General features: G+C 37.8%; 1 protein-coding gene across 1 annotated transcript; it reads right to left on the minus strand.

Annotated features, from left to right (window-relative positions):
* Positions 1-1,487: 1,487 nt before the first annotated feature.
* Positions 1,488-26,221, minus strand: synr (BH3-only protein sayonara). Its single transcript, XM_088234267.1, has 10 exons — positions 26,196-26,221; positions 20,293-20,384; positions 13,164-13,286; positions 12,236-12,346; positions 12,076-12,156; positions 10,360-10,486; positions 6,614-6,806; positions 4,569-4,754; positions 1,976-2,048; positions 1,488-1,888 (listed from the first exon to the last, which is right to left on the minus strand). The coding sequence occupies exons 2-10, from the start codon at positions 20,377-20,379 to the stop codon at positions 1,742-1,744; spliced, it is 1,128 nt and encodes a 375-aa protein (XP_088090393.1). The 5' UTR covers positions 20,380-20,384; positions 26,196-26,221; the 3' UTR covers positions 1,488-1,741.
* Positions 26,222-26,616: the final 395 nt, after the last annotated feature.

Raw genomic sequence — 26,616 nt, forward strand, 5'->3', positions numbered from 1 at the left:
TGCTTACAGATTTTGGCTGGACTGTTTTGCCCCACCCACCCTACAGTCCGGACCTAGCCCCTAGTGATTATCACTTATTCCCAAAATTAAAGGAACACTTGGATGGAATGCGCTTCCATACTGATGATGAAGTCAAGAAAGAGATTATTCGATTTCTCAAAGGAATGGCGGCAGAATTTTATGACTTAGAGATAAAAAAGCTGGAGCATTGTCTGCAAAAGTGTTTAGACAGAAACAGCAATTATGTAGAAAAATATAATAAGTTTTGAACTTTAAAATTATGTATAATGCTAAGGAAAACAATAAAACTGTATATTTTTTTTAATATGGGAACCTTAGTTAATGAATGACCCCCGTATAATACACAATAATAATAATAATACATTTCTCTGAGTATGTGGAAAAAGCTTTGGCAACGGTCACCAAATTGACTGCTACTATAACGATTTCTCAATAGCTTTTGACACTGTTAACCACTATTTACTCCTATTTAAACCAACATAATTAATTTTCCCTCATCATTTAGTAATGTATTTTATTCGCTACCTAGAGAATATAAAACATTTTACTTCATACAACATATTAGAATCGAAGCCATTATCAGTTTATTCCGGGGTACCACAAGGCTTAGTCCACTCCTCTTCACTATCAATAATTTTCTAGGGCTTTGGTTAATCTGAAAATGATTTAAAAGTATTCCTTGAGATAGAACGACTGTGGACTAGTCGACTCTTTGCACCTTCAGTCTAATATAAATAATATCCTTTCCTCATATACTATCAACCAAATAAATTTCAACATTTAAGAATGCTTACTATTATCATTTACTAGAGCATTACGTAATGTATATACCAAAAACACAATGGATAACCATAAACTTAAGAGTGTGTCAACAATGGAGGATCTTGGAGTCATAGGGCAGCGGATAAAATTTTCATGACAACGTCGGCACATACTCTTTTACCTTCCGGCTTTCAGAAACAACTTTCCTTATGCAGATTGGAAGTGCAGTCGGGCAATTGAATATGATCTATTTAGAGATTGAAATCTTTCAAATCAGTGAAACTCTGTTTAAAAGGCAAAGGCAAATACTCTTGCTATTGGAGAGCATCATTCCTTTATAATATGGAGGCATACACATTTTCGTAAAGAAAATTCGATTTTTATTTTATAAACAATTAAAGATTACTTTACTAACTTCCCATTGTAATCGGGGCCCTGCCCTGATATGTTGTGCCAATTTATACTTATAATTTGAATTTTAATAAAATTAATTTGAATTTATATCTCTGTACATCGAAAATATGTACATAGTACATACCTACATACATTTTTTTTTTGAATAACTACACAAATATGTGGATCTCAGGGGAGTCTATTATTTTAATTTATTTTTTATTGTTTATTTCGTTTTATATTTTTTACAATTACATTAATTTATATACCTTTATAAAAACACAATAAAATACAACTAAATTATTTAAGGAAATGTTTTAAAACTTTACCAAATATATCTGTAGTAAATGACGATGAACTTCCACGGATAATTTGAAGTAACAAATTCAATGTTATATATCCACATACTGGTCAGATGAGGTTAATAACAGAATCTCACACTACATACCCCTTAGCATCTCGTGCCTTCGTTTCGTAAGTTCTTTCGTATCCCATAATTCGATATTCGAACGAACACCCTGTGATTCTTCTATTAATCAGACCACTCGTGTACTGATGGCGTGCCTTACTTGGTCCCCGGTGACCTGTAGCGAACTTCACTAAGTCCCCTCCCCGCGATGAGGTTTACCCTCACGGACCGCAGCTCGCCAGATATCTCCGTCAGGCTCTTGTCCAACTCCTGCAAGTCCTGGTCCAGGGTTGACTTGAGTGTCTGTGAACAAATCTCTATCTCTGTAAGACAGCTGAATTATTTACTTTAACGAATGTATGTATACAGTACCCGGTACTCGGTACTCACTTCTGAGATCCAAGTTGCGAGTAGCAGACTTCGATCGGCGAACCCGGCCAGCACTCTCGTTGCGTGGTTGTACCTGAAGGTAGAAGATATAACAGGGGTTAGCGCGTTCCGCTACCGTGCCATGTGCACCTGTCCTGGGTTCGATTTAAGTTTTCAATTGACAAGCGTACGACTGATCTCGCTTTTATGCAACAACTGGTCTTAACGTATCTTAATACGTCGCAATTAGGGCGTCCAGACTCGATACAAATTTGAGTCTCGAGAAAGACGAGACGGAGACTAAGTCTCGAAATCGCGAGACTTTTCGAGACTTCGAGACTATTCGATACAAACGATATTTCGTATGAAAAAAAGTGGAAAAATAGTCATACAAAATATACCAACCGACTATCCCTTTATCACCAAACATAACTCAAAAGTCTAACTAAAATAACGTAACTGAAAAATCTTTTTAAATCAACAACTTGTTAAGGGCGAAATCGGCCAGCAGCCTGCTCCGGGCAGAGCTAAGAGAAAATATAATATGCAGCTTTAGCAGATATTCGAGCGGTGCCGCACTGCTCCAGCCTCGGTCTAGTTAAAAATTGTTGTTTTGACCTGCCGATTGTGTTTTTTGCTTCAGAGTCTCAGTGTTGCCTGCGCTAGCACTTAGATTGGTTAATTCTACGTTCATTTTTATTCTACGTGATTATTATATTTTTTATTTAGCATGTAAATCACGTTTTAGCAACGCATTCTCCACCCCTTAGAGAGCGTTTAGAATCGTACTGCTGGGCTCCAAATTTCGATACTAGCGATACAAAACCTTTTTTTATTAGTTATTTAAAAAGAATACAATTTGATTTTTAATTTTATTGTAAGGCCAATAGACATAAAATAAAATAAGATGCAAAATCACAAATACATTTCTTAAGGTCCAATTAGATAGAGGCTTCCTCGTAACAGGTAACATAAATAATCGTCACATAAATGTAATACATAATTTAAAATAAATAATAGTTCAGAACTTGTAATATTATTGATGCGAATTATAATTTATATTTTTTTAAATATAAAAATGAATCTCTACTTGACTATCGGTGGCCATTGTAATAATATATCACGAATATAATTGACTATACAGTGGATTCTTAGTTTGACTAGCTGCAGCGCGGTACATATTTATTTATTGTATTATAAGACCTTAGCCAATTACAATAGTCATTTGAAGAAACACGTGTACGAGAAATTGCAAAAATTTGAAAAAAGAAATTGTAAAAACCATGTGGCGAAGACAAACTATCGTGTATGTAGGCTCCGGATTCAAGGCACAACTTCATAACTTGAATTTGTTTTATAAATTTAATTTTTAAGTTAAGTTAAAGACATATTATAGAAAAAATCGATGATTAAACATATTGCAGGTTCTATTTGCAGGTGAGTTTTGATTTTTGATGCGATTTTATGGGACATTTAGAAATATTCAACAATTAAATGTTCCTGATCTGCACCACTGGGACTCAAAAATTAATAAATGATTGATGCTCGGGACATGACTGGATAATTTGGCATATTGGTGAGATAGAGCCCCAATTATGCCGAAATATCTTAGAAAATTCCAACAAAGGGATGGCGTCATGTCAAAGAGGGCATTTGAGCAATACTGTGTTCAATACATAATTTCCATATCTATAAATCAATAACCTTTGAAATTCCTAAACTAAACGAGTTTTATTTAAAAACAAATCGTACACCTCTGATTTCTTATGCAAGAAAGTGTGACAATAAGAAGTATACAGTGCAAAACGTTATTGCTTATGGGCTTATGCGATTAAGTGAGTGCCGTATGGTTCCGACGCGCCGCCGACGCGCCGACGCGACGGCGACGTTTCGGAACGAATCCAACTTACGCCGGATCACCCGATACAATATACAATACGAGTATCTACACTGATAACGGTGACCGCGGAAATCTAGGCGCCTATTCAACAATTCAGATTTTGATTGAATTTCTGAAAACAGAAAAGAATAATATTGAATTTATCCAAAAAATATTTATTTTTAGTATAAAGGTATTGGTATACATATATATATATATATATATATACTATTAATATTATTTTCTCTTTTTTCAATTCACATTATAAACTATAATAAATAATAAAAACAATATGTTACTGGGGTTACCCATGTCAAGAGTATTTAACAATAAGTATTTTGTTAATTAAAAAAGTCTTTTTTGTTATTTTGCGCGTGAGAAAAAAATACGATTTAATATACTCGTACACAGAGAAATTGTAAGAAGTATTAAGGGAGTTTTAAGCACTTCGTATTTATGTTTATATAAAGTTTCTGCATACCTATATTATTTTTTATACATTATAAAACGCACAAAAACATAACGTAAACTGTGCGTTTTAGTATGAACATTTCCAAAATTAAACCAATACTTTATTAAAATTAAATTAGTGAATTACGTAAAACGTTAAAATTTAGACTTGTTTTTTGACATCAACTGAGGCCCTATGTTCGTGTGTTCGGAGTGCGCGTGCGGTGTGAAATGTGGAATATGTGTTGAAACGCCCGCCGAGTAGGCCGAGTAGAGTATTGATACCTGTCAGGCAGGAAGAGATCCGTGAACATGTACTCCAGGGTGAGGTGAAGGGCCTGCAGCTGGCGGGCCGTGCAGTGGGGGAAGGGGGCCGCGGGGAGTAGCGCCCTGGAGCCGCGCAGGGCGGCCACCCCCACCAAGGCTGCTCGCCGACTCTCCTGAGCTAGGCGAACTTGCTCCGAACTTGAACTGTACGTAGAGAAAACGAATTCATTTATTTTAGACAATCACAAAAATATACGCATGTCTCTCCCCGCACCTATACTGTGAAAGTGCTCTCTCCACATACCCGTTCGCTCATGCTAAAAAGCACCGTTTTCTGTTCAGCAAAAAAAGCGAAAATCCTGAAACAAGTAGAATACAATTCGTAAAGTTCATGTGTTTCCGGTTGAAACTTGAGTTTAAATCTGACCAGTATATTCATATATGTAAAAAACATCACCTACTGCCTCTGCAAAAACGTCGTGAAATAGCGGATATAATTTATTTACTTAAAATTGCCTCTGGTTCAATTGACTGTCCTGAACTACTTTGCAAACTTTCTATCAATGTTCCTTCCAAAGTTTTAAGAAATAACCCTCTTCTTCACATACCTCTTGTTTCATCTAATTATAGGCAAAATTCATATTTATGGCGAACTTTTAATAATTTTAATGTACTAAATAAATCATTTAACATAGATTTATTTGAAAATAATCTTAATAACGTGCGGCGTTTGCTTTCAAAATAACCCGTAGTATTTTTTTTCTTTTCTTTTAAATTTACATTTAATTACTATTCATTTTATGTTCGAGAATCTTTTTTAACTTACTGTGATGCTACTTGTGAAAACCTGTAATTGGCTTATTTGTTATTTGTTTTGTTATATAAATATGATATAATTATAGCTGTTGGTTATCCAAATAAATAAAATAAATAAATAAATAATTAAAATACAAATTTCATTTTCCAAATTATATAGCTTCCTAAAAATTTCATAGCCTTGATTTATTACCACACAAAAGAGATATCTTCGGTCAGATCCTGCTTTACAAAACTGAAAATAATATATTTTATTCCCCGGAACTAATAAATCTACTTGCTTACCGTGTCTTTACGTCCAGACTAACTAGGCGAACTAATAGACTCGATTTAGAATAATAGAGATTATTTATTTATTTATTTAAACGCCTTTCAGGCTTTTACATGTTTTTACACACATATATACGAATAAAGACAGACATGTATTTTACAATGAAGTAGCAAAAAATATATAAATGATTTTTAGAAGTAAAAGAAAAATATCAAAAATATCATCTTTACATATTTGAGTAAAAGTGGAAAGAACAGAAGTGCATTTTTAAATATGAAGACAGAAATGCATTTTACACAAAGAAAGGAGCAAAAGATTTTACATTTTGTCTTTTTTTTGCTCATTATTTCTTGTCATCAAATCAAATGTGTACAATTTTCTACTCTTACTTTCCTTCATTCATCCTTCACCACTCCTCATCAATTTCCTTCCCACTATCTCCTTGTTTTGTCCATATTTCTTTGATTTTAATAAAAATTATATTTATTATTTACATAGTTTGTTTATTTAAATACAATTAAGTAAAAACATTTTATTGGATAACAGGCCTTACTATTTTCATATATACTCGTTTACATATTTTTTCGTTTATTTTTATAATCATTTAACCTGTACATCTGTTTGTATTCGAAATAAATAAAATAAAATAAACGAATTACTCTTTAAAATTTTTGATTTCATAAAACGCGTTGTAAATGGAATTTAACTCTACCGCTTTCATCGCCCCATTCACTGTGCGTTTGGCAAATCATATAAAGGGCTCATGTCGGATATTGTCATTCTTTCTCATCACCATATTGCAAACACGAATAGTAGCAAACATTCTGTAAATTCAGTTACTAAAGTCTATTTCCACTTTGGTATTTTTTATTAATTTAATAACAGCTTATTGTTATTGTTAATATTATTTTGAAAAATTGCTCAACTTCGACACTTCATACAAAGTCTCTCTCACACCCCACACCCATAGGTGTACCTAGCGTGGGGGGCCAGCTGCCACGCCAGCAGGGCCTGCGCCGCGGCGCGGTGGGCGCCCCGCGCGCGCTGCGCCGCGCCGCTCCACGCCCCCGCAGCGCTGGCCACCGTGTCCCGCAGCGCCCGCGCGCCCCCGAGCCGCATCTCCAGGTGCCTCTCGGCTGCGCTTCCGTATTGCGTTCCCAGCACGCGCTCTGCAAATCGTAATAAAACAAACATCACCTCATGGAGTGAATAGACGTTATTAAACTAAAGTTATAATTATTTAAAATATTTATAAATTTACATAAAAAATATATTTCTATCCATGCAAACGTCTCGGGTTCGATTCCCGATATGAAATATTTATTTCAAAAGGTTTTTTTTACATCATAGTCCCTGGACTAGCACCTGAAGCGTAGGACTAATCGTCTTACTTCATGTACACTGCGATTGCTGCACCAATTCAGTGCCCTATGCATCATCAGGTACGGAAAAGGGAATGATTATGAACCGCATTTTACAGTTCGTCGGTGTAAGTTTTTAACTTTTTATTTGTTTTTATATGTTTACTACATACTTTTTATACATTTTCCATATGCCTATTATTTTCAACCTTTGGATGTATTATTCTCTTTATTATATAAACCATATAAGCCAGGTTCTCAGAATCCATGTCAGTTTTTGATGGGTGACGATACCGAGATACCGAGATACTCACCCAACAGAACATCCAGCTCTCGGTGCGAGGGCTTCCAGGCGCACGGCCTCTCGCTCCAGCCCCCGGACCGCTTGATGGGTAACGATACCGACACACTCGCCCGACGGAACGTCCAACTCTCGGTAGAGGACCTCTCACTCCAGCCTCGGGCCACTAGATGGGAGACGATACCGAAATACTCACCCAACAGAACATCAAACTCTCGGTAGAGGGCCTCCAGGCGCACGGCCTCTCGCTCCAGCCCCCGGACCGCTTGATGGGTAACGATACCGACACACTCGCCCGACGGAACGTCCAACTCTCGGTAGAGGACCTCTCACTCCAGCCTCGGGCCACTAGATGGGAGACGATACCGAAATATTCACCCAACAGAACATCAAACTCTCGGTAGAGGGCCTCCAGGCGCACGGCCTCTCGCTCCAGCCCCCGGACCGCTTGATGGGTAACGATACCGACACACTCGCCCGACGGAACGTCCAACTCTCGGTAGAGGACCTCTCACTCCAGCCTCGGGCCACTAGATGGGAGACGATACCGAAATATTCACCCAACAGAACATCAAACTCTCGGTAGAGGGCCTCCAGGCGCACGGCCTCTCGCTCCAGCCCCCGGACCGCTTGATGGGTAACGATACCGACACACTCGCCCGACGGAACGTCCAAATCTCGGTAGAGGACCTCTCGCTCCAGTCTCGGGCCACTAGATGAGTGGCGATACCGAAATACTCACCCAACAGAACATCAAACTCTCGGTAGAGGGCCTCCAGGCGCACGGCCTCTCGCTCCAGCCCCCGGACCGCTTGGTGGGTAACGATACCGACACACTCGCCCGACGGAACGTCCAAATCTCGGTAGAGGACCTCTCGCTCCAGTCTCGGGCCACTAGATGAGTGGCGATACCGAAATACTCACCCAACAGAACATCAAACTCTCGGTAGAGGGCCTCCAGGCGCACGGCCTCTCGCTCCAGCCCCCGGACCGCTTGGTGGGTAACGATACCGACACACTCGCCCGACGGAACGTCCAACTCTCGGTAGAGGACCTCTCGCTCCAGCCTCGGGCCACTAGATGGGAGACGATACCGAAATATTCACCCAACAGAACATCAAACTCTCGGTAGAGGGCCTCCAGGCGCACGGCCTCTCGCTCCAGCCCCCGGACCGCTTGATGGGTAACGATACCGACACACTCGCCCGACGGAACGTCCAAATCTCGGTAGAGGACCTCTCGCTCCAGTCTCGGGCCACTAGATGAGTGGCGATACCGAAATACTCACCCAACAGAACATCCAACTCTCGGTAGAGGACCTCTCACTCCAGCCTCGGGCCACTAGATGGGAGACGATACCGAAATATTCACCCAACAGAACATCAAACTCTCGGTAGAGGGCCTCCAGGCGCACGGCCTCTCGCTCCAGCCCCCGGACCGCTTGATGGGTAACGATACCGACACACTCGCCCGACGGAACGTCCAAATCTCGGTAGAGGACCTCTCGCTCCAGTCTCGGGCCACTAGATGAGTGGCGATACCGAAATACTCACCCAACAGAACATCCAACTCTCGGTAGAGGACCTCTCACTCCAGCCTCGGGCCACTAGATGGGAGACGATACCGAAATATTCACCCAACAGAACATCAAACTCTCGGTAGAGGGCCTCCAGGCGCACGGCCTCTCGCTCCAGCCCCCGGACCGCTTGATGGGTAACGATACCGACACACTCGCCCGACGGAACGTCCAAATCTCGGTAGAGGACCTCTCGCTCCAGTCTCGGGCCACTAGATGAGTGGCGATACCGAAATACTCACCCAACAGAACATCCAACTCTCGGTAGAGGACCTCTCACTCCAGCCTCGGGCCACTAGATGGGAGACGATACCGAAATATTCACCCAACAGAACATCAAACTCTCGGTAGAGGGCCTCCAGGCGCACGGCCTCTCGCTCCAGCCCCCGGACCGCTTGATGGGTAACGATACCGACACACTCGCCCGACGGAACGTCCAAATCTCGGTAGAGGACCTCTCGCTCCAGTCTCGGGCCACTAGATGAGTGGCGATACCGAAATACTCACCCAACAGAACATCCAACTCTCGGTAGAGGACCTCTCGCTCCAGCCTCGGGCCACTAGATGGGAGACGATACCGAAATATTCACCCAACAGAACATCAAACTCTCGGTAGAGGGCCTCCAGGCGCACGGCCTCTCGCTCCAGCCCCCGGACCGCTTGATGGGTAACGATACCGACACACTCGCCCGACGGAACGTCCAAATCTCGGTAGAGGACCTCTCGCTCCAGTCTCGGGCCACTAGATGAGTGGCGATACCGAAATACTCACCCAACAGAACATCCAACTCTCGGTAGAGGACCTCTCACTCCAGCCTCGGGCCACTAGATGGGAGACGATACCGAAATATTCACCCAACAGAACATCAAACTCTCGGTAGAGGGCCTCCAGGCGCACGGCCTCTCGCTCCAGCCCCCGGACCGCTTGATGGGTAACGATACCGACACACTCGCCCGACGGAACGTCCAAATCTCGGTAGAGGACCTCTCGCTCCAGTCTCGGGCCACTAGATGAGTGGCGATACCGAAATACTCACCCAACAGAACATCCAACTCTCGGTAGAGGACCTCTCACTCCAGCCTCGGGCCACTAGATGGGAGACGATACCGAAATATTCACCCAACAGAACATCAAACTCTCGGTAGAGGGCCTCCAGGCGCACGGCCTCTCGCTCCAGCCCCCGGACCGCTTGATGGGTAACGATACCGACACACTCGCCCGACGGAACGTCCAAATCTCGGTAGAGGACCTCTCGCTCCAGTCTCGGGCCACTAGATGAGTGGCGATACCGAAATACTCACCCAACAGAACATCCAACTCTCGGTAGAGGGCCTCCAGGCGCACGGCCTCTCGCTCCAGCCCCCGGACCGCTTGGTGGGTAACGATACCGACACACTCGCCCGACGGAACGTCCAACTCTCGGTAGAGGACCTCTCGCTCCAGTCTCGGGCCACTAGATGAGTGGCGATACCGAAATACTCACCCAACAGAACATCCAACTCTCGGTAGTGGGCCTCCAGGCGCAGGGCCTCTCGCTCCAGCTCCCCTCTGCGTTCCACCAACTCCGCCAGCTCCCTCTCCTCCTGGGTTCGGACCAGACTGTTCATAACCTGTAATAATACATCAGTTGTGTGAAAAGTAATGATGGTATTTATTATATGACGCAGCGCTTTTATTACAAAATGTACAAAAACACAGACATGTTTGTACAGTACGAAGTACAGAACGGAAAAGGGAAAATTAAAGGGGAAAAGTCAAAGTCAACAAATGGGTTCAAAGTAAAATACAATATTGATATTTGATTGAATAAATTTCAAATAGAGATAAAAGTTATTTTATACCCCGCATGTAAATCCCCAATTTTCTAACCCACATCAATTCCCTGTTCGATTTATTTTTTTCCTCGGATCCTGACATAAAATTGCTCATAATTCGCTAGAGGGGCTCTTTAGCTCTATTGCATATAGCAAAAGCGTTCCGAATTCTTGGTTAGTTTTTAGTTTAACGGCAAACATGTAACGGACAGTTTCGGTTTGCGCTCGCATTTCTCGACCTGAGTTTCTACGGCCCATTTGCTGTAAACTGTAGCTCACTCCCTGGTTGATAGTTGTAGAATGGTTTTTTTCCGTATGGGAGACTCCATTAGCCAGTGGCGTATTACTACTCTTAGTAAAATTGCCATTTTCATGTTATTTTGCCTTAATGTTCATTGAAATTTTAAATTATCAAATTATCGCAACAGCGACTATATTATCATTGATGATTTTAGTATACTATGTAAACATATACCTACATATATTTAGGCGACCTCCGTGGTGTAGTGGTCAAGACGCTTGACTCACACATGAAAGGTTCCGGGTTCGATTCCCGGTGAGAACACAAAAATTTAATATGATTTTTCTCAAGCCTTGGTGTTCTGTGATGTAATTCGCCACTGTAATTGGGCCTCCTGGCCTATTGTGGTGCAAAAACAAAATATGTATATATATACACATATACGTAATTATTGCCTATTGAATTAAATCCGCACTAAATATTTATCTGTTAGAAATTAACCGAAATACCCCCCGTCACTATTCATCTACTAGTAAAAAATAGAAACATTATTTTTTTAAACATAAACAATTAAAAACCTTAACGATTTTCCTAAGAAATACCTAATAAATTGAAAAAAAGACGACGAGCTTTAAAAAATATTTTATCACGTTTCAGCAGCGTCATGGTTTTTGTCGATAAAGCAGTTTTTTTTATTTGTATTGTGATTCGCTTCAACTTTTTATGAGAGTGGTTTAAATTATTTTTTTGATACTTTATGTCATAACTTGATAAGTCCATATCCTTTGATACTTAAGTTAGTTATTCATACTTAAAAAAAAAAAAACTGGAATATAAGTCTTCAATATAAAGTTTAAACCTTTTTTAATGTCAAGTATTTAAAAAAGCAAAAGTCGTCGATTTCGCCCATCCGTCGTTGTTCTATGATCACGACGCGCGACGCTGCGCTGTATTCCAAGTCCCAACAGTAAAGGCCTGCAGACAGGCATATCACCGGAGTCGAGACATCAACGATCAAAAGTACAATTCAACTGTGCAATGTGCATATTTCACTAAATATATTATTTGGAATTATTAGGCAAAAGTAGGTATATAATGGCTGATCTTGGTGAATATAGATTTTATGAAACAGATAGTAACGAACTTGTCTGTTAATGTTGGCAACAAACTCTTCGTGTTCAGTGGCTAATCTCTGATTCTGGGCAATCTTGAGATCCATTATCACCTGCAACAATAATAGGCAAATTAGACAAACAGCAATCACCGGTCTATTAGCATATAAGTTTTGAAGTGGAGCCACCCACCTCGAGAAGTGTGTCTTCCAACTCCAGAGGAGCTGCGCCTCCGGAAGGGAAACCCTCGCTCCCACTGTCTGCTCCCCCAACGCCAGCGTCACTCTCCATGTGACCTAATTCCTGTAACGAAATCAATTAACGATAACTTCGATCCATATTAAAGTGAGTAGGTAGGAGATTTAGCAACTTATGTCGGTACCTATCGTATTATTTGGGAGTAGGGGTCGATGCATTGTCATCGTCTGACTTACCGTGAGTCTATTTTAAAGTAAACTCAATGCTCATTGGCGAAATATCTTCGGTACTGTGATCGGAATATGTAACCAACGAAGGCAGCTGAAAATATTAAGGACAGCGGAAAGGCCAACTGTAGTGGAAGATGCCCCTACATGACACATGTGTACATGTGTGTCCATATTGCATTACTCGGGCCTCGATAACAATGGGAAGTTAGTGGAGTTATCTTCTTTATCGGAGATATTATTTTGTTTTACATTTTTTTTGCACCACAACAGGCCAGGAGGCCTAATTACAGTGGTGAATTACATCACAGAGCACCCAGGCTTGAGAAAAATCACATTTTAATTTTTGTGTTCTCACCGGGAATCGAACCCGGAACCTTCCGTGCGTGAGTCAAGCGTCTTGACCACTACACCACGGAGGCCGCCAATATTAGCCTATCTTCGTTGCCAACCGATAATTAAACATGTTCTAAAAATAAAAGGCTTAACTTTATGGTCAATTGAAGACAACTCTGACCACTTCTCATTGCAATACGGGCCCTGGCGTAATGCTTTCAAAAGGTACAGCAGAAAGGCCAAACGTAGTGGAAAAACCTCTACATAACACATACACGTACCTGGCGTAAGTCTTGTATAAGGGACACCAGAAAGGCCAAATGTAGTGGAAGAATCTCCTACATAACACAAATGCGTACCTGGCGTAAGTCTTGTATAAGGGGCAACAGAGAGGCCAACTGCGCCCCGGGAGCGGAGCTCTCTATGGAGGAGGCAGCCCCTTCCAGCCTTAAGTAAGCTTGCAACACCGTTTCAGTCTCCACCTAAAGAATATACGCTTTAAATACAATATGCAATTAAAACTTCAAGGAAACATACATTTATTCCATGTCCGCTTCCTAGTTTCCGATTCCTGAGCATACCGACTCGTGTCTATGTCTGGCAGTTCTAAGATAAAGACATGTCACGAACTGTTGACGAACTGTCAGCAGCTGATGCTCGGGCCGTCGACAACCTCGATGACATGACACCTCGATGTATGCAGGCTCTCCGGAGGCATGTCCACTAGATTTTCTTTTACAATAAATAAAGATGCATAAATGTATATATTTCCATCTCAATAAGACTGTATCGCATGTTGTGTTAGACAATGAGTATAAATGGGCAATAAGTAACACTTTACAATACTTCCATTTCCACATGTTTCATTCCATTAGTGACCCTTCTGAATCAAACTACATCCTTGAAATAGAGAAGGTTCTAAAGCGATTTTTTCGATACTCATAACTTAAAGGAAATAACAATTATCCATTGTTTCTAGCGGGGATGCTGGATTACAACACCCTCGAATCTCGTCATTTTTCTTGGGAAACATTTTTATAAGCTGATTTTTGGAAGTAGATAATAGAAATACACTGAAAGAGATTAGTTTATATGTTCCCAATAATTAAACTAATAATGCAAGTCAGTATCCACCCATGAATAGGGCGTTTCGCTTGCTGAATACGGCTTCTGTGCATAATGCGGATCTATTTTGCTGTACCTATCGGCATTTTAGCAACTATCTGCTTTCTATTCGTTAACTTCTAACTTATATTTGCAGTCTGCATTACGTGATGGGTTAAACAATTCTAATATTGTTTTGTAGATATAAATTTAAAATTTCGATTTATTTTTATCTTGTTTAGGTTACATTTATGAGGGCTCACTATTTTTATAAATATTTTTTTGTTCTCATGTTTCAAATATATTTAAGTACATGTTTTCTTTAATTTAATTGTTGTTTTTTTTTCTATTTTTCTACTTTTAAAAAAATATTTTAAACCATTTTATCTGCTTTTGTTAAGTCTTTCCTTTTATTTTTGTCTATATTCTAAATAAATGAAAATTAAGCATCAAAAACAAAATAATACATGTTCATTATTTTATATATGTACAATATTATGTCTGTACTCTTTTACTTTTATTTTAATCTTAATCAAAACTGATGTCAGCACCCAATGACAAACTATTATTTGTTAGTTTATCCAAAATATGTTTTAATACTTTATGTTTAACATTTTATATAATTTTTACTTTTTATATATTGTAAAAATATGTGTGTTTTATTGAATAAAGAGTCTATATTATTATTTTTTAAATACTACGATTGTCATATAAATAAATAAGACCAGTGACGCAAAGATTCCACTCACTTAATCAATCGGTTAATGTACACTATAAAACGTGCGCGCTTTCAATGTGTAAAAGTCATTATTTAGTTGTTCAAAGGCTTCGCTATTCAGCTAAATATTCATAATTATATTAGAAACATGTTTAATCCTATGTTGGTTCGCATTCAACTTCTGTAAAAAGAAAACAATTTATAAATAATTTTACTTTTTATTTGTCAAATCAGCCACGGCCGCGGTGCACGGTTTACTCCCTCTGCCCCTTTCGCTTCCGGCCGTAAATATTTATCTATTTATTTAATTTTACAATACGCCCGAGGGGCATTTACAAAAAATATAATAGTACGATATATCTTCAAGTGCCTTGCCGGGTCCCCCCGACGTTGGCAATCACTACAGCGAAAGCATATGTATCTATCCTGCGCTAATTGTACATTTTGCAGCCAGGACAACTGCTTATCGATGTACTCGCCGTAGTGATTCCTGGGAAAAGATGACCAGAGTGACCTCCTCTGGTGGATTTTCATTAATAATTAGTTTTAAACAGTGCATTTAAGAACTTTTTAAAATGAAAAATAATTGTCGAAAAATAAATTTATAGGCTTAAAATAGGAAAAAAATGCCACCCTTATAACGATTAAAATTTTAAATAAATCGTATTCAAAGGAAATATTGCTCGCAGAAATAATTTTTTGACGCTTTAAGTGTATAGATATGCGTATTAAGGGGTACTTGACTCGTCGGTACAAACCGATGTATTTACATCAAAACTTGAAGGTGGGGAGATCGGTTGTGTATCTTCTTAATCGCTCGTCCTTAGCTACCCATCATAATCGCGGCCCTGACCCAACTATACTAAAATGCTTATGTATACTGATAGGTAATAATAACGATATATTGATTGAGAAATCAACGTCCACTTTAAGTACATATGTAGTCTACATACATACCTATATGATAATATAGTAGAAGTACAAACGGTCGGCTACATGACGCGGCGGTTTGCTTTAATCAATACGAAAGCTAGCCGTTGGTAGGTAGGTAGTAGATCCAGGTATCTCTGTGTAGTATACACAGCATTATTAGTATTATTCCTACCTGAAGATAAGGTGATCAGTCTGCGCTTCAGGTGTCAGTCCAGGAAAAATCAAATATTGAAACGTTAAATCGCCTTTTAAATTAATATTTCGCGTTTCATACTTGACAGGCGCCGCGCGCTGTGAGACATAGCTCTATGGAACTAACTGAAATACACCAACCTAGCTGTTTCTACATCAGTAAGATGTCGAATCTTTTTAACAGCGTAGGCTGCAGAACTAAGTCTACTCGATATATGTAGACCAGCTATATGTAAACCCCATTGAAGCTTAGAATCTAATTTTATGCCCAAAAATACAGTAATATTCACAAGGCAGGCGCTGTGACGCAGTTGGTTAGACGGCTAACTGTGAAACTGGTGTTGCGGGTTCGATTCCCGCCAGTTGCGAGAAAAAAATCCAAGAAAGATTTTCTCCCAATTAGTCCGGGTGTTGTGGTGTATTTTTCAAAACTTCCTTCCAAATCGTCTCTTTCCCGCCTGGAAGAGCCTCTCACATAGAGGCTTAGCGGGTTATTCCCTTAAAAACAAAACTTTTTTTTAATTTCGAATGTCAACCTTCCCAGAAATAAAACTCGAGACCTCATTCGTGGTAAGCAAACCGCTAGATCACAAAGCGAACTTAAAGTTAAAGTTAGATATTATTTTTTAATTGAAGAACTTTAGTGTTAATTTGATTATCGACTCATATACGTGTTTCAATATGTTTGGCTGTTTTGTGACTGGTTCTGGTTGATTTCAGCATCAGGACATTCATTGTATCCGTAATCGTAATAGTCTTATTCGAATTGTGGTGTCAGAGATCTGAGATTCGAACATCACTCTGCCCCAATAATTTTATTTACATTTTTCCAGCGCAAGTTTTTATGTGTTCGGAAAATGGGCCTCTAAAATGAAATATTTGGGTATATAATAAAAACAATTTTCTTTTTAAAAAAAAGAAGAGTATACATGCAATCTACAAGATATATATGAACTAAATAAGTATTTTGATAGAAAATAAAATCCTTAGGTAAATTCTACCGTAATAATTATAATATAAAACAAACATTTACGTTTTTCAGTATACCGGACGTCCGACGACGAGGTTTTTTGGGGGGGTCTTAGATCCTATAGTAGATAACTTATCAACGTAAGGACAACGAAATAATATCTACCGTGTCGAAGAATTCATTAGCATTATTTATATTATTTTTCTAGTTTCAATATTTGAAGTCCATAATAATATATGCATAATATACATCCGCACTTATATGTATTCATACATACTCACATTCGTATATCCATAAATAGTTTTTTTTTTTTTTTTAATTATAATAATAAAAACAACATAATTATAAGCACAAAAACGTAAGCACTGTGCAGATATTGAGCCGAGTGACGAGCCACTGTTGCGGACTACTGGTCACCTCTACACCAGCCAGCTCTCGATACTCCCGATACTCCGGCCTAACTTTTTTCGGGAGAGAGTTAAAACTGTTTATTTTCTTCTTCAGTGGCGATTCTAAAAAAATAATGTAATTCCGTTTTACCGGATTAACTTTATATACAATTGTTTTTTAAAAAGATTAGTTAAAAACCTCTATTTATGGATTTGCGAGGTTTTCATTTATAATTTTTCTATTTTGGTTGATGGATTTAGGAGGTTTTTCAAACTTAATTTGGATTGAAAATACAAAATGAAAATTTCTTAAGTTATGTTTGTGAAAAAAATAAGTTTTTAAAAAAATATATATATTTACTTTGTGCTTTACAATTATTACGGTAAATTATTATAGTAATGATGGAAACCTTTCGAAAACTGTATTTAACTCTCGCAAATCCTTGCTATTTTCTTGATTGATTTTAACCGGTTTAATTAACATGATATATTTTAAAAACATACTTTTAAAATGTCAACATTGACATATCCTTATCCGCATCTCGTGGTGCATAGAACACTGCATCGGTACTCCATTCGCAGCGTATCAGCAACTATTTGTATGTAAGATTATGTAGAGGTGAAAATTTTAGAAATATTTGAGGTGCAGACTCTTTGATTATCATCTGGGGCAATATTGGCCAATCATCTGAAAATCTCACTCGATAGGTCGTCCCAGCGGGTTCGTAAAGTGGCGCGCGAACATTTGTGAAAACCGGGCCGACAGCTTTCTTACCAGGCTGAATATTCTGAATATTCTGAATATTCTGAATATTCTTAGGAAATTGAATAGATTCGAGTTTCTAGGATTTATTTTTATGCCAGTATTTACAAGAATATGGCGTAGGATTTTTTCTGCAAAGTGACATACGTAAATGTATTCATCGGGAACATTTATGTCTCCGTTTTTGTCATGTAACATTTGATTGCTGGATGCATCGAATTAACGGGCATTTGGGTGGGTTCCATAGTCCTTTTTTTTGTTGTTATAGTAAACATGTGCATCATAACTATATTTAATAAAGAATTTATTATTATTGCGTTTCCGTTTTAAAATAAAGTATAATGTAAAAAAATTCATTTTCAAAAGTTTTTATTACTATGATTTTCGAATAATTCTACGGACGTTAATTTTTTTTTTCATGTTTCACATAATTTTCTTCCCGAAGAAAATCATGAAAAAATGTCAACTCCGTTTAATTTCGCTTTCAACATTTAAAAATCTTTGGCATTTTAGTTGCGTCCGCTTCTCTATATCACGTGCAATTTTTTTTTTCAATCCCAATTTGTGTTTCAAAAACACAGACGGTATATTTTTTTATTTGTATAAACTTAGATTTTTTTTTCTTATAGATAAATTGACTATTGTTTTAAGAAAAATTAGATGTATTTACAAACATTCTTTTTTTTCCAGGGGGGCGTGTATCGATTTCAAGAAGGGAGTTTTATGAAGTACAGCAGAAGAGCGATAAAAGTGTTCACGATAAAAGCCTATTGAAGTAGATAGTTGACAAATTTAGTTTAAAAACCATTAGCCCGCATCTTCGATAGTCTATTGAAAAGGCAAGTTCATCGTACAGCTCTAAAATAAATATCTGGCCTTCTCAAAAATATAACACTGTAGTGAATTAAAAATCACACCAGAATATTTCATAGTCCCTGGGCTGGTAACCGAAGCGTAAGGCTGATCATCTTACCTTTATGTAACAAAAACGATCAAGATACGCTGCGATTGGTATACAAATACAGTGCCCCATACACCATTCGGTGCGGAAAGGGAATGATGATGATGATGAATAAAAAAAACTTAATGCAAATTAGCATGATTAAGAGTTGCTTTTTCCGGACGAGTTTTATGCTTTTGTCAGACAAATATCAAACCTATCAAACTCATTGACAAAAATAATGGGTTCAACCATCCAAGAATTTTCACGATTGCAGTAAAGTAATTAAGAAAAGAAAAGTTAAAAACATTGTTGATTCTTCGATGATATTACTTTGGCTGCCGAAATAGCTTATCGAGGATCAGGAAAAAGATATGCAGCCAGTATACTTAAAGAACTCAAATCCATATCAAGAACAGTTATTAAAAAATCTAGAATTTCACATTTACGTAGAACAATCCCCTCTTCGAATGACGAAGCCCTAGCTTATTTTCTTGATGCGAGGCATACCAGGCCATACGTAACGTATACTCGGACACAATCAACAGCTAAAGAACTAGGTTCCGATTTGTATTCATCCTATCATTACTATCAAGTACGAAAAGCTGTTAGCAGAGCAGTATTACTGTGACCGAAACTTGTGCAGAACTGCAACTACAAAAAATGTTGAACTCACTTCCTCACCACATTTAATTACTCACAAAAATTCATTATTCAAAAATTGAAGCTAAAAGTTTTGCCGTATCCGTTAAATATAATATGCAAGAGGGGATGTTACGTAAATTCTACGTGTTACTTCAATAAAAAATACAATATTCGTACAATAATTAAACATACCTACCTATAATTAGTACATGCCGTAGTTATTAAGAAAAGTTAGTGTTTTGTGCGTTATTTGTCTTAAAAACCTATTTTTTATACATGAAGAAAAACAAAAAAAAATCTTAAGAACTTTCCATACAGTTTTCCATGTTTTTCAGAAGAGATTTTTAATTTTCATACCCTAAAATGACATTTTACTCTTTTAAGCTACCTTTTACTAATAACAGGTACTTATCTTCGACAAATAAACTTTTTATTACCTCTTGAGGGTACCTTTGTCGGCCTCATGGTGTAACGGTCAGCGCGTTAGCCCGCCATGAAAGAGGTCTAGGGTTCGATTCACGACATGGTTGATATGAAATATTAATTTAAAAGGGTGTTTTCACACAATCATATGTCTTAGTCCCTGGACTGGTTCCTGAAGCGTAAGACTGATCATCTTACCTTCATGTAACAAAAATGATCAAGATACGCTGCAATCGGTGTAGGTACCAATGCAGTGCCCTATTCACCGTTAGGTTCGGAAAGGGAATGATGATGATGATGATGATGAGGGTATATTTTATGAAAATGAACAAGTTAGTGTTCATGAACTGCCTCACGATACATAATACAAAGATATTTCTGAAACTGCAAGCAACGACTATAGGCACTCACTATGGCGCCCCTCCGGAAGCTGCTACCGTCTGCGGCTGAAGGTGGTGCTGGACGAGAGGAGGTCGATATGCATCCCATGTTCGTCATCACACCTGCAAACTGTTATATTATTCCATCGGTAATTCGGGGCGGGGCTGCTGCGGCGGCGCGGCGGCGGCGTCACGCGGAGAGCCACCCGCAAACGGATCTGCATGCGCGGCCAGTCGGCGGCAGTCGGCAGTCTAATCTAAAGCTAGGGTTTCCTAGGACAGCGGTGCCCGTATTTTAACGGCCGTAGTGAACGGTGATGCGGTGGACAGCCGTCATAACGATGACTAGAGTGTGGTTTCCTATGAAAACGGTGTTATCAACACCATTTAACACCATTTCCCTGTGAAACCACTCTCTAGACGACGTTACGACGGCTTCCCACCGCATCACCGTTCACCACGGCCGTTAAGATACGGGCACCGCTGTCCTAGGAAACCCTAGCTTAACCGGCAGTAATGTTGCGCTCTCGACTGAGCATCCGAGTCCGAGTGGTAATCACTATTATTTAGACCTACGTGTCGACTTGTTATACATGTAAAAGCCCTCTGGACGGATATAATAATATCCAAAGTTATTGTTGCGAGAATTATTGTACATCACCACAGGTAAACTAATTAAAAAACAGGGCTGAATAAAATAATAACTATTTTAATTTTGTTTTTAACTAATAACATACCTACTTCGTGTATTAAACGTTTCTGCCATACTTTTTTAAATGTTCGACTATCGCACTATTGAACTTTGGACAGTTCAGGGAATGAACATGCTGAACACGTAGAAAAAACTAACCCGGTAAGCGAATGCCTTTCAGAAAATCGTCATTAGGTTGCAACCTGCAGATTTAAATTTTATGCGAAGTTGAAAAACGTAAAATTGTTTATTATTACCTGATTTACCTACTCGCTCTATTCATATCCGACAAAGCCTACCAGCATTTATGGTAGGTATTCACTAACACTAAGTCTCTCCAGAATAGTCGGCGACCAATTTCATCGAGTTTTTTATTCATAAAGTATTAACTAAAGGAGTGTACGTGCATATTTATTTGTACTTTATTAAGTTCGTTCATAACATCGAGAACAAAGAATAAATCTTTAATATCATAATATGAATCCAAAAATGAACTTACATATATTTTTTAATTGATTTAAATGTTTTAAGGCTTTAACTTATCGAATTATTTTAAACTATTAACCTTGAGTTTCGAGACTCTATTGGTTACATTTAATAATATATTTTATTCGCTACCAATCAAACATACCGATAGATAATAATCGAACAGATAAAATCCCGTCAGAGATGGTAAAAAAGCGAAATACACTCGGTTAATATATCTGTGGTTTGCACATTTGACTACCATTCGTAAAATCTCATGTTTGTTTTCCGATATGGTCGGGATGTATGAAAGTCGAGCGTATTATGTCGAGATTGCGAGACTAAAAAAGTAACAAAAAAGAGCACTAATCTATGTTCCGAAATTATCCCAAAACACTGCGCTTTTAATTTTTTTTAAATGCAAATTTGTGGCATAGGTACCTGGGTGGAATAAGTACCTGTAATTTACAAAAGGAGGAGATTAAAACATATTTGTTTTGATTTTAGATAATTCTATTTTTTATCACATATTATTATTTCGTTCAACTTGCAAATTACTTTGTAACTATTGCAATATTATTTTTCTAGAAATCGTAGGGTAAAATATGTTTTTAAATTTCCCTCGAGATTCTCGTAATCTCAGCTTACTCCTGAAATGTAATAAATGATCGATGCACGATGACCATGCACCCTCGGCCGAATATCGTAGGAACTAATATTTATAACGGACAACAACAAAAAGCAGTGCCGTCCATTCAAATATTTAATAACCCCTGTTTTATGTGTGCGCGTGCGTAGCAATTAGTTTTCATACAAATCATTCTATTGTGACTACTAACACAAACGAAATTTGTATGTTTACTCGGTTGACCGACAAGCGCTAACACATTAACATGGGGATAAAACAAGTGAACACACTGTACTTGAATAATATACGTAAGAACAAAAGCACGAATAGTAAAAATCAATTCTAACAATTGAATTTACGAGTATTAATGGATTTTTTATTAAAAGTAATGTTAATACTTCATTCCCTTATATAGAATAAAAATCAACCTTTACATTAACGGCTCATCGAGTTAGGAATGAGAGAAATGAGAAAGTCTTTCTTTTTCTTCTACAACTCCCCGGATGACTATGTCCTATCTATCAAGATAGTATTGATAATTTGACAAGCTCGTGCCTACTTACTTATCTACACTGTATTGTTTACTTAATATTTTACTGGAAAATTATTCAGCCTAATTTATTTATAAAAACTTAAATCTCGGCACTAATTGCATTTAGATATGAATTTGTTTTTTAACTTTACTTACCGTCGGTTCAAGTTTTAGTTGAAATTCGTAATGTTAGAACAGTACTAACTAATTCTTACTTTTTACGTATCCTCAATGTTTTTACCCAGATGCACAATGACACTAGAAAGATATGGTGAAAAGCAGCGCAGACGAGCGCCGAGCATAGAGCTCCGCACCGCTCTGTGGTGGTTTGGGGGGAAAGCGGCTTCCGTGACCTCTCGTGACCACCCCTGACCACCCCCATCACACTACAAGACTCGCGAACCATCTGTTACACCATCACACGTCACACCGTGCATTTACGCAGATCCTCAAACTGTCGGAAAGAAGTCGCCAAGTCTTCGCAAGGAATCAAAAAACACAAAAAAATATCTAAGTAGATTTCAAAGTGCGTGTTAGCAATAAAAAAATAATATAATTTATGTGTCTTAAATTATGGCTCTGCGACCGGCAACCGGCAACCGGCAACCGGCATTCCTCCCCAAATCAAATCCACAATTCTCTGGACTCTGGACCTCTTGTTCTGCGCACCCGGTTTGACGTCTTCCTTTTCGTAGGAGTTTTTATCGGATTCCCGTGGTATTAACCATCGACGCGACATTTCGGGAACCCGTAAGTAGCCTTTAAATTTTCTAGGTTTATCCGTGACAATTGCAAATCTTCTTTAGTAATAAATATGCTTTAAAACCTTGTATCGTTTTACCGGGTAGTGCAAAAATTAATGAAAAATGTTTTGAGTTTGTCCGAATTTTAATAGACAAGAAATGAATTTAACCCCTTTGGGAGTTATTAATATTAATATTATAACAAAAATTGGTTTACTACTATTAATTTGTAAATATACTCGTATTTAAGCTGTATAAATGCTAATTTGTTAATGTACTGATTATCAGTATAACTATCAGCACACACCCAGCCTCCGAGCGGGCTGGGTGTGAAATATAGTTCCTCTCTGCAACTTTAGTTTAAAATTCAAAAACATGTGTTTAATTGCCTTAATTGCTTTAATAATTAAAGTCGCTAAGGAGTGGACATGCTATAAACAAAGAGTGAGAAGAAAGATAATTAATTTAAAGCATTGTTTTATACATGTTATTATATTCAACGCTTTGTTCTAACCAAAATATATTAAAACGCCACAAACTCTCGTGATTTTATAACTGTGTTTTTGTTAAAACTGTTTAAAAATGTCTGAATTTGTGAAGATCAAGTGCCGAAATTTAACTATTTATTATAAAACCATTTCTGAATAATATAGTGCTACCTATCTACGTTTATTTATAAATACAAATGACACTTTTTTTTCCTATAAAAAAATATCAAAAGTAATACACAAGTTTACCTGACATCTTAATCAAAGTAAAATAATAATAATCCGAAATTTTAAGCGGGAAACATGCGTCTAATAATAAAAAACAAAATTGACAAGAAGCGAATAGATTCCTTGGTACCTACACTGTACACTACGCACACAGATGAGTTTTTACCATCATCTCCCAGGGAACAGCCAAATGTGAACTTAGAGAGTGAATTATAGAGCTCTTATATAGACCTCCACGATCATCACATCCAGTGCAGCTTCCATTGGAGTTTTATTTTTCTCAGAAGATTGGTAGAACCACAGAGAAAAATAATACGCAATTTATTCATTTCATTTTTCATACATTTATTATGTACTGAAGTTCGTAAGTTTTTTTTTTATTGAAAATTTCTACATAAGCAAATTTTGAACAATTATTTCATTCCCGCCAAACTAAAAATGTAGTTTTTTGCAGAGATTTCTTTCTATAAATATTTTGGGTAACCCAGTATAATGATGTTTGCATAAATATATAAAAATTCTTAAATACATCAATAAAATAATAAAACTATTAAATAAAAGTAAATCAACTCTTTTTTGATACCGAAATATATAAAAAATAATAAACAAACACTTTTTTATCACTGTTTTCAATTGTTTAGTTTCCCTTTTTTTTTACACACAAAACTTTAAAACCAATTTAACTTTATTTTTATTTATATCACTATTCTTAATTTCGTCCGGGAGTATATTTACTATGCGTGGAAGTATACGCCCTGGTCCTCTCTCCATACGCATTTAGGGCTCTTTTTTCTACGAAATTTCCTTGCACTTTTTGGCGCGTTTCATGCTTATGTGATATCGGCGTTTTGTAGAAATCCATGAAGTCCTCTGTTACCAAATTTTGACAAGTAATCATGTTGGTTTTACTTGCTAACATTTTAAGAAATCTAATTTGTATTTTTTTTAATCCTAAATAGGATACAAATGTATATGTCGTAAATGTTAGCCCGTAACAACTCACTCCAGACTCAACCAGCGTAGCGCACGGTATAAACAGTACAGGGTGGCCCGTGGAACACAGAATTTTAAATTATCAAATTTCAAAAGTACCGCTTTTAGTTTTTGGCAAACACTTTCTACATGTAATTTCCAATGAAAATTGTTTTCGATAATTAAGCCTAGATATGTATATTGTTTTACCATTTCTATGGTTTGACAGGCACAAGGTGATTTTTTCAAATGGAGACATTCATAATCGTGACCTTTAACATTTACTATTTTGTTTTGTTTACTTGTATGTGTAGAATGAAAAAGAATCACTTTTGTTTTATTTACGTTTAGTATTATTCCATTATCGTGAGCCCATTCCATGATATTGTTTAAATCCGATTGAATGTTTTTCTCAACATGTGTAATATCTTTGTCAGCGCACAAGATGCAAGTGTCGTCAGTAAATATGTATTTGGTACATTTTTTTAGTTTTCATTCTATACTATAAAAAGATACGTTATATAGAGAAATAAAGTACGAAATCTGTGTTAACACGGTCGAATTCGCTCCCGAGTCGCCCATACGGACGAAAACCGTTATATAAATATCAATCACAAAGTTAGCTTCAGTTTACAGTTATGCAGGCCGTAGATACTCAGGTTGAGAATTGCAAGCACAAACTGGAACCATCTGTTACAAATTTGTCGCTAAACCAAAAACCAAACCAAAACTTTGGAACACTTTTGTTCTAATATATATATGCATATACAAAATAGCAGAAGGGCTTCTCTTTAAGCGGAAGCGGTAATGGTTTAATGTGTGGCTTGAATTTTGAGAGCTTACAATTTCCGTCGCCTGAGTTCTAAATTTCACATTATAAAAACCGGGTCATTGGTAAAAATTGAAAATAAAAGTGGAATAAAACTACTGATCGCACCACTCGCCAGATAGCGGATGGACGCTGGAATATTGCATCGTCAGACTGGTGTTGGTCACGACGAAACCCGGCCATTGGTAAAAATTATTAATAAAAGTGGAATGAAACTATTGATCGCGCCACTCGCCAGATAGCGGATGGACGTTAGAATATTGAGTTTTTGCTGGTTCGTAAGAGTTTGGCGTTGCTTTTTGTTATATTTAGTTTACTTTGCCACCGAGCCCTAATACAAATTAATGCAATTACTTACCTTGTAATAGGATTCTTAGCACCTTTTGTTATCTCGCGGCAGGCTCTCTCTGATCCTGTGGTTAGATCGGCACTTATACCGATAAGTTTTCTTGATTATTAATTCACGCGATAACACGACACTTTGGATTGTAATGACTTATTTATCGATAAAATAAATTGTTAGCGATCGCGCTGGGAATGCCAAATCACGTGTATATTCGTTGACTGTTCAGTTATTATTGAGTCAGAGAAAAAAAAATGTACCCATAGTCGAGGAATTTCAACATTCCCACCAGGAGTGGTATGCTGGATCTTCTTTGCCCCTAAAGAGTTATTAATTTGAAGAATTTTATTTTTTTAAAGGGACGAGACTTTACTTCGCGTAATAGTCACACAGATGATCAAACGTCAAATGGTGTATAAAAAATAAAACTAATACG

This window comes from Micrasema longulum, unplaced genomic scaffold (assembly GCF_059751315.1).
Source record: "Micrasema longulum isolate JH-2025_06_02 unplaced genomic scaffold, ASM5975131v1 h1tg001218l, whole genome shotgun sequence".
In the NCBI taxonomy this organism is placed as follows: domain Eukaryota; kingdom Metazoa; phylum Arthropoda; class Insecta; order Trichoptera; family Brachycentridae; genus Micrasema; species Micrasema longulum.

Excerpts from the sequence above, each read along its gene's own strand:
- synr (XM_088234267.1), bottom strand. The coding sequence starts at position 20,379 with ATGACGAACATGGGATGCATATCGACCTCCTCTCGTCCAGCACCACCT. Across the intron at positions 13,287-20,292 it reads GCTTCCGGAGGGGCGCCATA|GTGGAGACTGAAACGGTGTT; the intron begins GTGAGTGCCTAT and ends TATATTCTTTAG. Across the intron at positions 12,157-12,235 it reads TGGAAGACACACTTCTCGAG|GTGATAATGGATCTCAAGAT; the intron begins GTGGGTGGCTCC and ends TTATTGTTGCAG.